The sequence below is a fragment of the Aquila chrysaetos genome, chromosome 8 (genome assembly GCF_900496995.4).
Source record: "Aquila chrysaetos chrysaetos chromosome 8, bAquChr1.4, whole genome shotgun sequence".
NCBI classification, from domain to species: Eukaryota; Metazoa; Chordata; class Aves; order Accipitriformes; family Accipitridae; genus Aquila; species Aquila chrysaetos.
The window spans coordinates 23,658,342-23,675,296 of NC_044011.1; the positions used below are offsets into that span (position 1 = coordinate 23,658,342).

General features: G+C 39.6%; 1 protein-coding gene across 1 annotated transcript in view; it reads left to right on the forward strand.

The window, feature by feature from the left end:
* MOXD1 (monooxygenase DBH like 1) overlaps positions 1–16,955 on the forward strand; it is a 51,213-nt gene that overhangs the window by 16,286 nt on the left and 17,972 nt on the right. The window contains exon 5 of the mRNA XM_030023390.1: positions 15,559–15,738. Coding sequence (XP_029879250.1) covers positions 15,559–15,738 — 180 coding nt within the window. The remainder of the gene's footprint in view (positions 1–15,558; positions 15,739–16,955) is intronic.

Here is a 16,955-nt window from a genome sequence, read left to right on the forward strand (position 1 = left end):
ACTGAAGTAGCGTACGTGTGAGCTGACTTTGGCCATTTCTGTCCTCCTGTATGATTATGTGGAGCAATTAAGAGCAGTTCAGCTCTTGTTGGACAATGTGTGCCATCAGCACCATGGAAGTGTGTGCTTAGCTGTGCATTATGTGTAAATCTGCTGATGATCTGGAGTCTCAAGTAGGTGCAATGGCCACAATAAGAATTTTTTTCATACTGTTCAGCTGTTCTCTGTCATTCCTTTCTTCCTGAAAATTGCTCTGAGTGTTTTGTAATAATGTATTTTTTAAAATATCAGTTTCATCAGGAAAGCACAACATTTTAATGAAGGAGACGACAGTGTGCAAAAAAATTAGACGTATCATTAAAGGTAGAGGCCAAGACTTTTAATCGTCTCTGGTTCACGAATGCAAGATTCTGAATCCAGATTCCGAATTAAAAAGGATTTTTTAACTTCCATTGACCGTGCATTATTTTAAAAAAGAGTGACTATATGCTGTCAGGCAGAACATATTCAAAGCATTTACAAATATATTTTGTAAATACAATCTAGTGGTGCAACAGCTGGGTAAGTGAGAACACTTGGTCTTGGGGTGCATCTACAGTAGTGTTTTAGTTTGGATGAGAAGCACGCTTCTGAAGTGAATCTTCAAGTTTTTCTTGCTTACTTCGGCGTGGTTACTGCCATGGAGCAGTCATGGAGCTCATGAACTGAATCCCTTTCGGTGAAACTCAACCGGAGGGTGTGTGCCAGGAGCACAGCAGAAGTCCCCCAGGTGGAAACGGGCCGTCGGTCCATGGGGCCAGACCAGTGCTTGTACAAATAAAACATTTCTGATGCTGCATAGTGAGGATGCCCAGAACACGTCCTTTTCCTCTTTTGTGCTTTTTCTTCTCATGGAAAAAGAAGTCCCCCAAATTGAATGACTGTCTGGGCAATGAGAAACTTTTTTTGCAGATGTCCCAATAATGCTGCCTTTGCCTTCCGGGTAGTTCAGGTGCGGTCCTCCACCTGATTGCTTGCATGAGCAAGCTTGTGATTTGAAGTGAATCAAAAGCCTTGTCTGGGTAGCGATTGCAAGGCCTGGGTTCTTCTGTTAGCACAAGATAAAGAAATAACTAGCATAAGAGATCTCAAAACCAGTCGAAGGTAAATTATGTAAGGCCTTATGTCTTTTCTTTCACTTTACATAACATTCATGCTACTTTCCAAGAACCTCAGGTAATGAGAAACAGCATATTTTCATTGACTGTTCTTGATCAAGCTGCACTACATGACATGTAAATTGTGCAAGAGATAAGATTGTAATCTTGTGTTAATCTCATAGGTAGAATAAGGACATGGATAAGTAATTTCTCGTTATGCTGCATTTACTAATGGAGAGCAGAGCTTCACTGCGATAACAGGGCATCCAGCCAGGGTTAGGACTTCTCTGTTTAATCTTCCTTTGTTTCATATCTCTTGCAGCTTCTTCCCTAGGGAAGAGATTGTGTCTTCCTACATGTTCCTACAATGCCTTCTGTTACGAGATCTTCTCTGGTGCCTCTGGGAACTCCCGGAGAAATAACTCAAGTAACATTATGCCTGCTAAGAAATAAAACAAAATAAGATGATTTCTCAATAGCTGGGCATAATAGTGATAAGAGTTAGCCAGATTACAACCCATACCAGGCACCGAGCTGGTTTTGTGCATCACTCCTCAGCTTCAAGCTGCCTACCTGGCTGGGTGGTGGCTGCTTGAAAATGTGCTAAACTTCTTCAGGTTTTCCCTCCTTTTGTTAACAGAACCAATTATCGGGGTAATAGGTCAATTTTGAAAGTAACAATATGCAGAACAGATGAAAGGGATTGCTGGGAGGTAATAGCAGGCAGTCGCCTATCTTCAAATCAGCTGTTGCAGGACAGCTCTACGGTGGTCCTGGAGCGATGGACCCTGGCTGCTCCTCACATGGGAGAGTGCCCATTGCTGCCTGGCTGCAAACTCCTCCTGCAGCTACGCGTGCCTTGGCCTCTTTTGCTGCTTTGAGCTTCGGGCCGTGGTATGTACCTCAGGCTCGCTACCCTAGGGATTTTTATTTTTCTCACATACGGAAGTTAGCCGGGAGCTTTCTCAGAAGTAGCTTGCTTAGGAAAAAAAGCATTCCATTTATTAGCCCAGGCTTTCTGGAGATGGGTTTAAGGTTTTTTCTTGCTAGGATTTTTGCAGTTCTTTGTAAATATCGTTACTCTGGCTGGTCCTGAACGTGCCTCTTAATCACATCCCTAAAGCAAGTTCTCTGGTTTCACTGACTGCACCTGGGGAAGGACCTCTGCTCTGGCAGGAGCTCTCAGAGGGAGGGGGGGGACACCCGCTGGTGGAGCAGACACGCAGGCATGTCCGTGCACCGACGTCTGCATGAAAAGGTTTCTGTCTCCCAGCTGAAGCCACGCTGAGGGCAGCTCCCTGGGTGTGGGCAGCTCCCTGGGTGTGGAGAGCCCTCGCAGGCAGAGTCCCTGCCGCGCCGGGGCTGGCAGAGCGAGAGGGGCTTACCCGGAGGAGCGCACGCTGAAAAGGGGAGTCTCTGCAGCAACCCCCCTCTTGTAAATTGCCCGTTTTAAAAGTCTCTTTCTTATTGCTCTTTCAGTTTAAAATCAAAAAAAGGAAGTTATTCAGCGGCAGCACACTGCATCTTCTGAAATCCTTTAATTCTTGTACCGTTGAGATGTCTGATTTTCATGGTTTTCAAAGTGTGTGCTGACATGCCTCTCTGTACTTTCACAGTTTGTAAGGCTATTTGTTGATGATTGTTTTTTCCTGCCTATTTGCTGAATTTATTTTTTGCTTACTGTGAGCTGGCATCATGCAGACGTTTAGCAGCGGCATGAAAGTGAAAATTTGTTTCACATTCGTAAGAAATACTTCCCAGTATTTCAGTAAATACAGCTTTTGCTTTAAGTTCAAAGCTTGTTTTTACTGCTCTTTCTACTTGTGGTTCTACAGATACAGCTTTTTTTTATTACTGTCTTTAGCTTAGGTTTCAATACTCTGTCTTCTGTTAGTTTTATTTAATTGTATTGCTTATTAATATAACTGCATCTGCTAAAGATTCATTATTTTGGCTTCACATTAACCGCAGATCTCCCATGTGCTCCACTGCTTTTTCTGCTGCAATTAAAAACCTTAAGATAGAGTATTTCCTCTACTGTCTCTAGATTTTTCTGTGAATTCTCTATACCTGTGGTCTCCCACTACACCTGACAAATTGTTTAATGCTGTGTGTAAACGTCTGAAAATTTACAGTATATACTGGTGAAGGAGTGGTATGTGTATTCTACATGCCAGGCATGCCATAATCGAGTTGTGTGAAGCTTTTCAGCTTCAGTGTATAGCATGTCTGTGCTAGTTTCAACACTCCATAAATTTTCCCTCTATATTTTCTTAATTTCTTTGAAATATACTGTGTTTTCCTCAGGGAAAGTAGTTCCCAGGCTTCAGTAGTAATAATCCCATAGGCAAAAACATGTCAGACATTGAATTTCACTATTAAAAGTAGGAAAAACAGTTTATGTAAAATAACAAATACAATTGGGTAGTAGGGTCATTTAGCTCTTTCTACATGTCTTTTCTTGAAGAATTACTCATTTTCCTGCAGTTCTAAACTTTCTGGGTTTTTTTGAAACTAGTATAGTCAGAGGAAATACTGGCAGAAGGGCTGCGATGTGGCTGTGCTCAAGAGCATAAAGTACCTCAGATTCTGTAAGAGAACTTTTTTAATGGGACACCCAGTTTTAGAGGCCATTTGGCGTTGGAAAGGAGGATAGTAGGTTGCATTTTTGTAAGCTCTTAAACATTTAGATTCCTGTATAAAGCACTCCTTTTGTGTGCATTATTTGAACCTGCTTATGAGACTGGAGTGAGCAGGTTTAGCGCTGCTGAAATGGGGAAGGAGCCCCACGCTGAGGATTAGGCTAGGTGGTCAAAATACAGTAGCTCTTAAGTACAATAAATTAAACTCTGGCAACGCATTAAAGGCAGTAAATTTCCAACCGCAAAGATGGGCTTCCTCTCATCTAAGTGGGTTTACCTACAGGTCTGAGCCAGCTGCTTACATGACCTTACAGTGGCAAAAATAGGCATTTGTATCATCTTAGAAGACGTGTCTGAAATATGTGAGCTCAGGCATCCCCTGTTAATGGCTCAGTCTCTCTCTATTGACAGATGAGAGAACCCAGATAACCAGCCTGTATTAGATATGTAGCTCTCGGATGGATGAAGCAGGGGAGACAGGTCCCACCAAAATGGTCAGGGGAGAGGAGAGATTGTGATAGGAGCAAAAATTGCAAAATAATACTTTTTTTTTATTTGCCTTTGGGAAAAATGGATTTTTCTCGACCACAACCTTGTGTAATTTTTTGGCATTGAACTTAAGATGTGACTAGTGAAAACAGGCCAAGCATATTGCCAGAAAAAACTTAATTATTTAGCATTAAATGAGAAGCGTTACATTGGGTGTGTTTTTATATAAGCACCAAAGTTTGCCATTGTTGATCTCCTTAGGAAAGGGAGCCTCTTTTCAATTGAAGAAAGGCCTGTATTGGAGCACAGCAGCAGCTGCTAGTTAATCTTCATGTTCAGTTTCAGGGCAATCTCTGATAAGGAAGTAAAAACTCAGAAAAAAACTTGTTGCCAAGGGTAACTCTGCTTTTTGACAGTGGAATGCTTTAGTAATACCAAAGACCCCAGTGTGAAAATACAAAGGGACTCCAGTTTAAGAGACTGATTGATTGAAAGCCAGAAGGGCAGATTGTAGCCTTCAGTACCTAAATGAGGGCACTGATTTTTAACTTGAGGGATACCAGACAGTAACTGCTTGTCATTCTCTGGCTTGAACTTTTACATTTTGCTAAATGTGATAACTCTAGCAAATTGCATTATGCAGCCTGACATAAACAAATGTTCTGTATTTTCCTGTATGTTCCCCTGCAAAGCAATTTTGGCCTCGGTAAATTAGATTGGCAACCGAATGATATTTTATGCTGCAGAGCTTGTAAGCTATCTGCCCTTTGATCTGAAGGGCTGTCTCTTCAGTGCAAGCCTGAATTGGCCCATTAGGCTTTGCAGTGTTAAAGAATCGTATAACTGAACTGGCTGGAAATTAAAAGTTTCTGAAGCAACTGTCTTGGGAAATAACGGAAATACTGTCTTCTCTCATGTTCTGCTAAATTATTTCATATGTAAAATTATTTCATATATTATTTCATTCTGTGATCAAAGATGAAAATACGTATGACCACAGATTTTACTGTCACACCAAACTTTATATTTTTTAGTGAAACATATTCTTATTTTGTGGTAGTCTTCTTTCGTTTCACTTCTAAATCTTTACAATAAGAATACTTAAACTATGCAGCTATTGCTGCATTATTTATTCCATACTTAGTATGCAAAAATAATTTACTTCACTTCTGTCATCAGCAAACTTGAACATCTAGTTAATTTAATCCAGTTTCTTTGATTTTTCTTTTTTAAATTAAAACAACATCTGTCCATTATGGCAATGTATTGACTATGCCAGCACATGGTTGGAAAATATGTATTTTATGTGATTTTTCTGGTTAAATGAAATTCAGAAGTTATGTAATTTCTAGTTACATACAAGTGTGAGATGACAGGAGCTTTAACTTAAAATATGACCAATAGTGAGCATGAAGAAGGGGAGGGTACAGTTTTTGTGAAGTTCTCTGAGTTTCACCTTCTAGTTCTGAGATGATTTGTGGGGTGATCTTCAGGAGAGGATTGCTATTGATTAACCCCATGTTGTCTGGTATCATGTCTTTGTTTCTTCTTCCTTATCCTTAGCTTTGTGTCTGGTTTTAGAGTAAGCCTGTGATTAGTGCACTGAAAAGATAAGAAAATTATGTCTAGGAATTGTCTGCAGCCAACTGATAAACGCTTCTTATCATAGAAGGTAATAAAATATTTCAGAGTAGAAATGGGCCTTAGATGAGCAATTATAAAGCATCTTCTGTGCAAATAGCAGAACAGCAGGTTCATAGGTAGTAAAATCTGACTTGATGGGGCTTGCACGGTGTGAGGTGAGTGTCTGGATGGATCACAGAACAGATCTACCTTGGTCCTGCTAGCGTCTTGGCATTGCTTCGTAAGATCAACTTTATAATTCAGACAAGTCACATAGTAGCAGCATCTTAAGCAAACTTTCTGTAAGGCCACATTTAACTGCTGCAATGTAATTTAAATGGAGAAGAAATTTCATTTCTGATCTGTTTAAAGTGTTTCTCTTCTGTACTGACCTCTCATTCTGCAACCCCAGCATTAGCTAGTGGGGTTAGTTCTCATCGAATGACATTGTGATACCCTCTCCATCTCTGCTTCCACTTGCAATGCACAGTAGTCACAGCTATGTCCAGAGCATAGATTCATTGACTCCCAGGGGTAAAATAGAAAGAAAGAACATTAATAACAGTGGAAAAATAGACAGACAATAGTCAGACAATAGCACTCCACCACATCCACACATAGCATGCGTGACATCAAAATCCACGCAGATGACAACTGAACCACAGGTAGATGGTGAATAGTTTTGCTTTGCACCAAGACTGAGGTGAAGATTTACCTGGTATGAAAATAATTTGCATCTTAGATCTAACTAAAATACACAACCCCCAAACAACCCTAACCTGAGAAAACATAAGTATCTGAGCAGATTATTATAAACTGCAAACTAATGCTCTTTAGTCTCCTTTCTCCATCCTCTCGTTTCAGTGACCTTTCTATTACTATCTCTTAAATTGCTTGGACTGAAACTGTGTCTTTCTGTTTTATGAAGTGCCAATTACACTTTTGGTTTCTAGAGAATTAATGTAGTATAATTTTAATACAGTATTCTCAAGTGACTTCAAAGAATCAGGTCATCTGAAAATGGCCCTTGTTGTGTGACTTCATGGGTGTCGCTGAGGGGTGTTGAAGCACTGCACAAGGGTACCAGGATCTGGCTCGGGGTGAGAAAATGTGGAAATCATAGTATTAATGTAGGCATTACCTAACCGCACTTATTCTGTAAGCCATCTCATGTTTGTATGTTAAGCCTGTAAATATAAGTTTTTAGAGGGTTATGAGCAATAGCTCCCGAGGTTTGTTCTGCTGACTCAGGAGGCTGTGTCATGTCAAAATCATGAGCCTTGTGCTTATTTTACCCCATGCTTTCCTTTCAGCTTTATGTGCCAGAGTGCCCAGGTTGGTGATTCCTGTAGAAGCTCAGTATCTGAATGCCTAAGGCCTTTCTCATGTGTGTTCTCTTTCGGTAGTCCTTCACAGAAGTCAGCATTTCCTTGTCAGGAAACATGTTTCCTATCAGTATACCCCAGTATGTGTAAAACAAGAAATGGACACGCTGTAAATTCTTATGTGCTCTGTCATCGGGCAAAGCTGCACATTCACTCCCAAGCAGGAGGAGAAAAAGTACGATGCTATTAAGCTACACTATTGAAGGGAACGTTTTGCAGTTGTACAATAAAATTAAAGCCTCTTCCATTGCCATCTCATTGCTGTGCATGAACGGTGATTTCATGAACAAAAGGGAGTACCTTTGTTGACTTTAGACTATTAAAGTTACATGTTCCTCTTGATATATATAAACTCTTTATAGACTACCCATTTTGGCTTTAGATCTGAAACGTATTTGGTTACATATTACTTTATTGTGATGTTGTTTTCACAAGAAAGTAATGATGTTGCTGATTAATTGCCAATTAATTCTGCTTGGAGTGTGTCAACTGTGCTGAGAGACTATGGCCGCACTGAATACCGCAACCACTCTGCCGGTGTTTCTGCTGCTTAAGAGTGCAATGAGTGTATTGCCAGGAAGCGTAACTGAATGAAACATGTTTTTTCTTGACCTGAGCTTTTTATCAGATTGCTCCTCAGGGTTATACTTTTTAACTGTTACTAAACGAGTTATCTTAAATCTTCAGACATACCTCAGGCAGAAAAAAATGTTTTATGAATATTTCTTTGAGGTATACTTCTTTTGGATTTAGTTTAAATTACTGCATGCCTTTAAGGACTGAAACTCTTTGAGTGGCGGAGTTCCAGGCAATTAATTAGGAATAAGAATTTGGGAACGGACTTGATGGCAGAGAGAACAAGAAGCCCTAAATCCATCTCTAGTTCTCATTTTTAAATGTTTGGGTTTATTGGTTATTGTGTTGTTTGATTCCTCTCTCCTACTTAAAATATTTAAGTTGTTCTGCACACTCACCTATAGAAATTCTGGACGTACAGGGTAATCATTAGCAGTGGTATGTGGGGAGAGAAAGACTTGTGTGAATTTAGATATATAGCCTCCTCTCCAGGCTAACAGCACAGCAACAGTAACTTTTACCTGAAAGTATGTATTCTTTTCCAACAAAAATTCAGCAGCTTAAAAAGGAGGTATGGTAATTACTTCTTAATGTGGTATACTAATAAAACTTAAATAAGAGCCCTCATTGAACAATGCAGTCACTGTGTTAACAAATCCTTTCTTCTTTACACCAAGAACAGGAAATATCTGTGCTTTGAATAAGGTTTTCCATTCATGTGGTAAGGACTCCACAGTGATGTTAGAATTTTTGTTATGCTTTTTAAAGTATACCCAAAGCCAGTTAAACCTAAATGCCCACAATACAGCTTAAATAAATAAATAAGTCAGCACTGTTATTTCAACTTGGGATTATGTCCTGTATTTGAATCTTGCTTTGGAAAAAACCCCTCCACACATATTAAGGAGGAATCATGCAAATTTCAATGCCTTAAGTTGTATGGAACCTCTATTTTTGGTCTGGAAAATGTCCATCGTCCAAAGAAACCTTACCTAATCACATTATGGGGTTGGGGGTAGGGACGGTTGCTGTTGCTGGGCCTTTTTCTCATCTCCATCTCTTTTTTATTAAAATATGAGAATCAAAATATGTCACTAACTATACAGGTTATATTTTCCTCCAGCTGGAAGACGTGAAAGATGTGTATGAAAATAATTTGGGTGAATATTTTGACATTTGAAGGACAACTCAAGTCAAGCAGTAATGCTCCCTGTTGTACGTAGATGACCACCGGTGAACCAGGAACAGTGGCTTTACTCTGCCTCCTGCAATTCGGTCACTAAAAAATACACCTTTCTAAGTAGGCGGCACAGTATAAACTCCGAAGCACTTGCGACAGAGGGCGATTTAAAGGGCTTTGTTAGTAATGATGGCTGAATTTAGGATCTGGATTGTACAATGGGGAAAACAAATGGGCACTCAGCTGTGTACGTGCAAATGATACTGCTGATCTTGGGAAAGATTATGGCAGCTAGTCCATGCTAGGCTGCAGCCGGTTGAGCATTGGAGGTATCTCTTTCAGCTGTAACTATTCTGTGGCATTAATTTAATGCTTTCTGACAGGTGGGGCGGGGTGGGGGCACTGGGAGGGTGGTCCCCACTTGACCCCAGGATGCCTGAATTGCAGGCTGAAAGTCTGCAGCAGATTAGTGTCCCAGATGTGATGCTGGCCTAGGCAGGCTTTTCTACTGATGTGAAATAGCTGTTAGGTTGTTAGGGTTAAAATACTGGTCTGCCCTGGAGTCATGGACTTAGACGCCTACCCCAGCTCAGAGGCATATTTCCAGCTCTTGAGTTTTTGCTCGGCACACCTCTGGGTTGTGTGCAAGAAGCAATGTTAGTCAGCAAACGACTGGTGTTTTTCTTTCAGAACATTCATATGAAAATAAAACCATATCATTATTGAGTTTTTTCTGGAATACATGGAGCTTTTTGCTGAAAAAGACCCAACTTTATTAAGCCAAGTATTCTAAGTATTTGCTTTTCTGGAGAAAAAATCTGAAACCTTAAAAGAGTTGGTTTAGATAAATATTTGTTCATTCCGCAACTACACATTTGAAAAGCAGAAAAAATAAAATCAGAAAAAAACCTTGATGCTTCCTAATAGGAAGACATCATGTCTACCTTTGAAGAGCTTTTCTAAATCAGACAAATATTCAATATATGTGCATGGTACACATTTGTGAAAGAAGTACAAAGACTGGAGTAATCAGTAAGAAGGTAATAGTTCTTCTGAGGATGAGTATAGAAAGCACAGACCCTATAACTTTGTCTTCTGCTACAAAAATTCTCTCAGGTAAACTCAGCCAGTACTCGGTTTCACAACCATCACTTTTTGGTCTGAGTTAATCAGAGACACGGCAAGCTCGTATAAATAAAATAACCAACCACAGGCTAGAACCTCTCTTAGATGCAGCAGTGTCAGGACAAAAATACTGTGTCAAATTTTTATTCTCAATTTTGAGACTACAGAATAAAGTTTTTTCCCTGTGTCATCACCAGCTACATACACAAGGTATTGTGTAAGGCTGTGGCCTTATTCAGAGTCATTTATATGCCAATATACCATCCCATAGCGTCTTTAAAATGTAAGATTAAGTTGAAGCTACCTTTTGAGCCAGAAAAAATAAAATCGTATTTTTCATTTGACATTTCAGTGTAGAAGCATCACTGCAACAAGATCAAAAACCTGTTGCCATTTTCATATATAAAAATAAAGTCAGCCCACATGCAGTGGGCTATATTTTCTAACAGGGACACTATGGGGAGACTATGGATATAGTGTACTAACTTTCATCATTCTCCCAAGCAGGCATGAAGAACAAACCACAGCTGTTAACATCAAAGAGAGCCAAGCAAATAAAAAGGGAGATAAACAGGAATAAGCAAGAAAGACTTCCAGGTTTCTGGAGATATTTTTCCCTTGTAGGGAATCTAACTTCTTGGACCATTTGAGCTGTTTGCATTTTCATCCTTTTTAATACATCGTACATTAGTATCTTGACCCAGCTTATCAGCAGCTTGAGATGCAAGGCTCTACTACGTTACAATTTTGGCTTTTTTTTTTTTTTTTAAGAAAAAATGACATGTGGTAGGTTCAGTTGTGCAGTAGGTAAAGGGATAATAGGAAATATTGAAGAGAGGAAGACAAATTGAAGCCAAATAACCTGGCAGTGGCAGATGTAAGCATGTTCATGTTTCTTTGTTCATGTGATGTCAGCCTGTTGACTAGAATAGGGTTTCTGTTAAATTAACAGGTGGAAAGCCCACATCTTATCTGTTTTAACTTGATAATAAATTGAAAATTTGTTATTTTATTTTCTTTGAAAGTCAGGAGTTTCAGAAGTGCTAAGAGATCCAGTATGACGAAAGGAGCTCTGTAAAACCTCTCAACCTGCCTGAGGAGTACAGGTCATGCTAACCAAACACCATAACCGTAACCCATGCTTTTGGCTGAAGAAGGCAGTGTCTTCATTTTGCATTTGAGTGCAGTGTATTTTAAATATCTCCTTCTTTGGAAAACCTGATTTGATGTGGTGGGGAACTGTCGTACATCTATTATTTTTTTATCTCTGTTAGTGCGAGTCAGATAGGTTCATATATGTCAGTGTGCTGGGTTAGAAAGATCTTTTGCCCAAGCTTTCAAGAAAGGTAGAGAGGACGCAGAAAGCAAATCATCATGAATAATAAAACAGGAGCTTCTTTCTGCAGGTTTCATGAAAAAGCAGGAGAGAACATGTCTTGTTGCATGCACTTATGTTTTGCGGTCCCAAACGCTTTCGGCATTTTGATGGAGGGTGGATATAGGGCTTTTGTTCTCTGAGCCTCTGGCAGTTAGGAAATGTCAAGCAGAAAATGCACTTTGCCTGCAGGGGAAGAAGTCACTGAGGTGCCCCGGTGGTGCAGTATCTCTGCAGGCTTATTCACAACATGGGAAAGAGATGAACCCTGACAGCTGGGTCTTCCTTGCATGTCAGCAACAGTGAAAGCACCACAGATGAGCCTCAAAGAATGATGTGAAATGGGGAAAACCAGTAGTTATATGCATATTCCCTTTCAGTCTCCTTTCAGCCTCTTTCTTGACTCCCTTGGCTAGCAAGAGGTGGGTAGGAATTAGCAAGGAAAGGGGAAGGAACTATGTTTCAAAGTCACAGGTTTCCCCATAATTATTGAAAGGCGGATTTCCATTTTCACTGCAGCCCATCTAAATTACTCAGTTATCGGTGGCCGAAAGTGTCATTTGAGAGTTCCCTTACACTACGAGAACAGAGTTAACAATGCTGTGTATAAATATGAATCCAAATAAAAATGAATTGTTCTCTTAAATCTGCAGAGTTTATTGACTATTATGTGCTATGCCTATTTTTATCACTTTTTCTGTATTTCATTCCTTTGCCCTAATTTACCACACTAAATTATTATCTTTTCATAAGTATTCTAAAAGTTGCACTGTTTCCTGAGACAAATTAACAAGACAGTCATGGTGACTTTTCAGGGTTGGTCCCCTATTATTGTGACTGGAGACCTGCAAAAGTAAACCTTAGCTTCGTTTATCATTCTGTTGTGTGATTTGGGGTTTAAAGATTATCAAAGAACCATAAACTTTATGCTTAAAAAATTAAAAGAACTGGAAACTTTGAATGTGTTCGTTAAACAGCCCACGTTTTAAAAATGAATGCATATAGTTAAGGGTCAAGACTGATCAAGATCTGTTAACACAGGAATAACCTTGTAGGAGATGAGCCCTGCAAATTGTGTTATCATTCATTGAGGCTGCAAGTACTCTGGAAACCAGGCCACCCTGATCTGCATATTTAATTATAGATACCTGCTCTAGCAACTAGTTTTACACCTGGGACTACTTATGTGCACTTTTAAATGCATTAGTGATTTGCTGAATTTGGCCCTGTATTTGAGAAACTCGGTTATTGTTCATCATTGTCTGTAAGGCTGGCCAGAAAACAAGAATTTTGTTTATTTGGAGGGAAAAAAAAAAGAGGTTTTGGAATTTCTTTTCAGCTTGGAGCAAACTAAGCTGTACAGATGCTCTTAGTGGAAAGTGAGAGAGGAAGAGGGAGGCAGCCTAAATAACTGACTTATTCTATAAGCTAAAATAATAAATGGCTGAGTAAATAGGGCAGCACTTACCTGGGATGTAGAATGGCATGGTTAAATCCCTTCTCCAGTTAATCACTACAGTAGAGAATGAGATCGTATTTTTTAATTTTCTTTTCTGCTGAAGTTATTCTAGTACGTAAATACAGTTAGCTATTCATCAAATCAGAGAAAGGGAATCCAACGTGTCTAGGGGGTCTGCTCCTCTTCCTTCTCTTGTTTCAATCAGAAATGAAGCTGTGATCCTTAGGGAGCTGGCCATTAAAATATTTCCATACATTTCTGGGAAATGAACACTTTGTGATTAATAAGATTTTTCTAATATTTTTGTTGATAGATTATTAACCACTCCTACTAGTTTCTTTTTTTCTCTATTTAAAAGGGGAGAGAGAAAGGTGGCACCTCTTTAACCAAATTGTAATAAAAATGTGTAAAAAGTGTAACTTTGCTGCTTCTTTTCATTATCTATTTGTTCATCTGAAGAATGTAAGTTGTCTTACAAGATGCATCTGAAAGATGCTTAAGGGTTTGTTCTAGTTTTTTTTTCTTTTCTTCACTGAAGAAAGCTGAACCAAAGTACTTTTTGAAGTGCTGTTATTGTTTAGGTAACCGCCACTAAAAACTGATGACAGGATGCGAGTTTCTAATTTTGGTGATGTCCCATTGTTTTGAGGGGAAGTTGGTTTTGAAGTAGCGATTGTAAGCACAGCAGGTGCTGGGATCATGTAGCAGCAGACAGAACTATCACATGTTGGGACAAAAATACTCTTTTTTTCTTGGTAGATACAGGGATAATATTCCCATAACCATTTCACTGGCTAACCTGTATATTATGTGGAGCTTCAGAATTCTTGAGAGATATATACTGCTACTTAATGTATAAGCTGCCATGATATGAGCGTGTTTTGGTTCTGCAGTATTTGGATAAGTATGCAGGTATATGACAGAGCAGAGGGAAGAAGCAACATCAAGCTGAAATGGATTTCTGAATCTTTGTCAGTCAGTCTGATATATTTGGGAATAAATTCTTATCTGATGGGAAAACTGACTCTCTTCTTCAAAAATACCTTTTGCTTCCATAGTACAGTAATTCATGATGATGGTAACACTAACTGAAATAGGGATTACTGAGGACAGTACAGAAGATCTCTTGTGAAGTGTTTCAGTCTTGCCATCAGAACAAAACTTTGGTGCCTCCGTGTAAATTGGCATCCTTCCATTGACTTCTAAGCACAGTGAAGTGGGTGGTTTTGGGTTGTGCACTTCTTGGACAGACATGCAGGTACTCAGCAGCAGCTGGACTCCCTGAGAGCCTAACTTCAATGGTATTTTGCAGATTCATATCGACGAGGGTGGTCTTGATATGCATGGGCTCTGGTTGCTTCTTCCTGCCCTTCCTCTTTTGTAATTGGTTTAGTGGTTTGAACAAAGTGCAGAGAGATAAATTTCTGGTAACAATATTGTGCTGACAATATTTTAATAATGTAATAAACTGTTCTTGCTTACCCTGTTCTGGTCCTCTGGTAACTAGGGTTCATGTGCTTGCAAAACAAATGGATGCAAATTTAGGATATATATATATGTTTTTTCCTGTTTAAAATACCTTCCCTTTCCCAAAATTAAAAGGCAATACTGCATGGCACCCTACATTTTAAGAGTTGCATTGCTAAAGCTTTACTTTTCTTGTGAAAACATTAATGTGTATCTTATTCAGCTTGAAGGTAGATATGATAGAACAGGATGCAATCTTTGAAAGCAAAAGCAAAAGAAAAACTCCTTTCATTTTAATACTGTTTTCTATATGCTGGTATTTTGTGGAATATGATCTTTCTGAAAAACAAAATAATTTTTTTCAGAAGTATTCATGTTTGCCCCAGGGATGTCATCTCTGACAGAGATGATTTAACATCATCCATCCAAATAGAGTGAACACTGTTATATGGGAATGAAATCATTTAAGCCTACCCTGAAGTTCGGTCAAATTATACTGGGGGCACCCGGGCACCCTTGAGAGCCCTCCAGCTCATCACTGCCATAAACAGGCTGGAGCACCCAACCTCTCAGGAATGACTTCATGTTAATAAAGTCTTTACAACTGAGCAGATTGTAAAATAATTCTAGTTTCTTGTAGATGTCAAAAAAATTTGAAAGTCCATCTTGAGGTGCTGAGGAATGTGGGGTATGCCTCCAGGCTCACCGTAGATGTACAGAATCTATGGGCAGCTCTAGTTTGAAATAGTACAAAAGAGGCAGAAACAGGGATGAAAAGTTCTGAGTAGTTCAGATACCAAGCTGGTTTAGCTGAACAGACTTTCAGCTGGTTTATATCCCCTTTGTGCTGGAATGACAGATGGCAATAGAGTTTTCATCAAGGCACGGAATTCTCTTGTCCCCTGTTGATACACTTGGGCAATCAAGTTTTCAATGCTTGAGGGTACAGAGTGCTGAAGTAACATCTCAACCTAATGTTAAGGCTCCTCTTTTAAAAAAAAAAAAGTACCCTGTAATTTTTAGTTCTGTCTGCATACCTGCATTGAAATAGTCACATTTGAGACGTATTTTCTTTCTTTTTCATTTTAACGTTGACAGGTTGAGCCATTGATCCAGAAAGGCCATGAGAATCTGGTGCACCATATCCTGCTCTACCAGTGCAGCAGCAATTTGAATGACAGTGTGCTAGACTACGGGCATGAGTGTTACCACCCCAACATGCCAGACTCTTTTCTCACGTGTGAGACAGTCATTTTTGCTTGGGCCATTGGAGGAGAGGTAGGATGAATGGCTGTCCAGTATAGTTCATCAATGGGGCTTTAGGAGGGTGTGTATTATAATGAAACTTCTTCCTAGTATATTAGTGATTACATAATCTGTCTGGTTTTAAGGGTACACAATCACAATCCGTAAATGCCTCACCAGTAAATCCTCAACTTCTTGTTGGTCTTTGAAGTATGAAATGCAATGATCATCCAGGGTGACAAGCTAAAAGTAATGAAAATAGTATAGAGAGAGTTGATGCCTTAGGGGAAGAAAGATGGCTTGGGAGCATGGAAGTCTGTCGCTGTATCAGCTTGTCCCATCTGATATGGAAATACACTGCCTCCAGCAATGACCAGTATCTGCTACCTGTGGAGAATGACAGAAAGAAAAGCAGTCTCTGTAGGTGACTGCATAAAAGACATGGAAGCAAGATTTTCCAAAGTTAGATGTACATTTAATGCATTTTTTGCCTCACTAGGACCTGGTTACAGTGTTGCCCCATTCAGGCATATTGTGCTGAAGTTTCCCTACCCTGCCCAAAGAGACATCATTTCAGTGTAGGAGTGATCCTGTGTCAGTGCAGTGCCAGCACAAGGACCACTTTGCTCATGGCAATGGGGCATATCTACAGAAAACACAATCTCTGATGCCATGTTAACCCCAGGCTCTGTTTTCAGCTTATTTCATATGTTAATTTAGGCTGCAGTTAATGCTTTCAGCTGACATAAGGCAGCATTACTGCCAAAAGAATCCCCCCCCCCCCCTTTACCCCCTTGATTCAGTGTGTGCCCACACAAACCATGGTGTGCGCACAGAGAGGGACTGGGGTGATGATAGTTTCTGGAGCCTTCATTTGCCGTCTTGCAGTCCAAAACCGTCTTTGAGTGCTGCAGTGTGAGGAAGCCAGAGCTGCTACATGGACCCATCAAAAGAAGTTTAATCCACTATGAGCATTTTCCCTTGTGTATGCTTTGTGCATTTTCGCCATCAGCTATGCTCTGACCTAGTATTTGTACTTTCAACTGTCTTAAGCTAAGTGAAATAAAAAACTCATATAAATAAGTTATCATTTGACAACTACTATGGAGGCTTTTGCAAGGATGATCCTGTTGTTAAAGATCTATAGAGAGGAATCTGACAGATCTGGGTTACATCCAGGTTTACTGGAGTGCTTGATTCACTTACTTCAGTTTACCCTTATGTAGAATGGGGGTGATAATATTTATTAC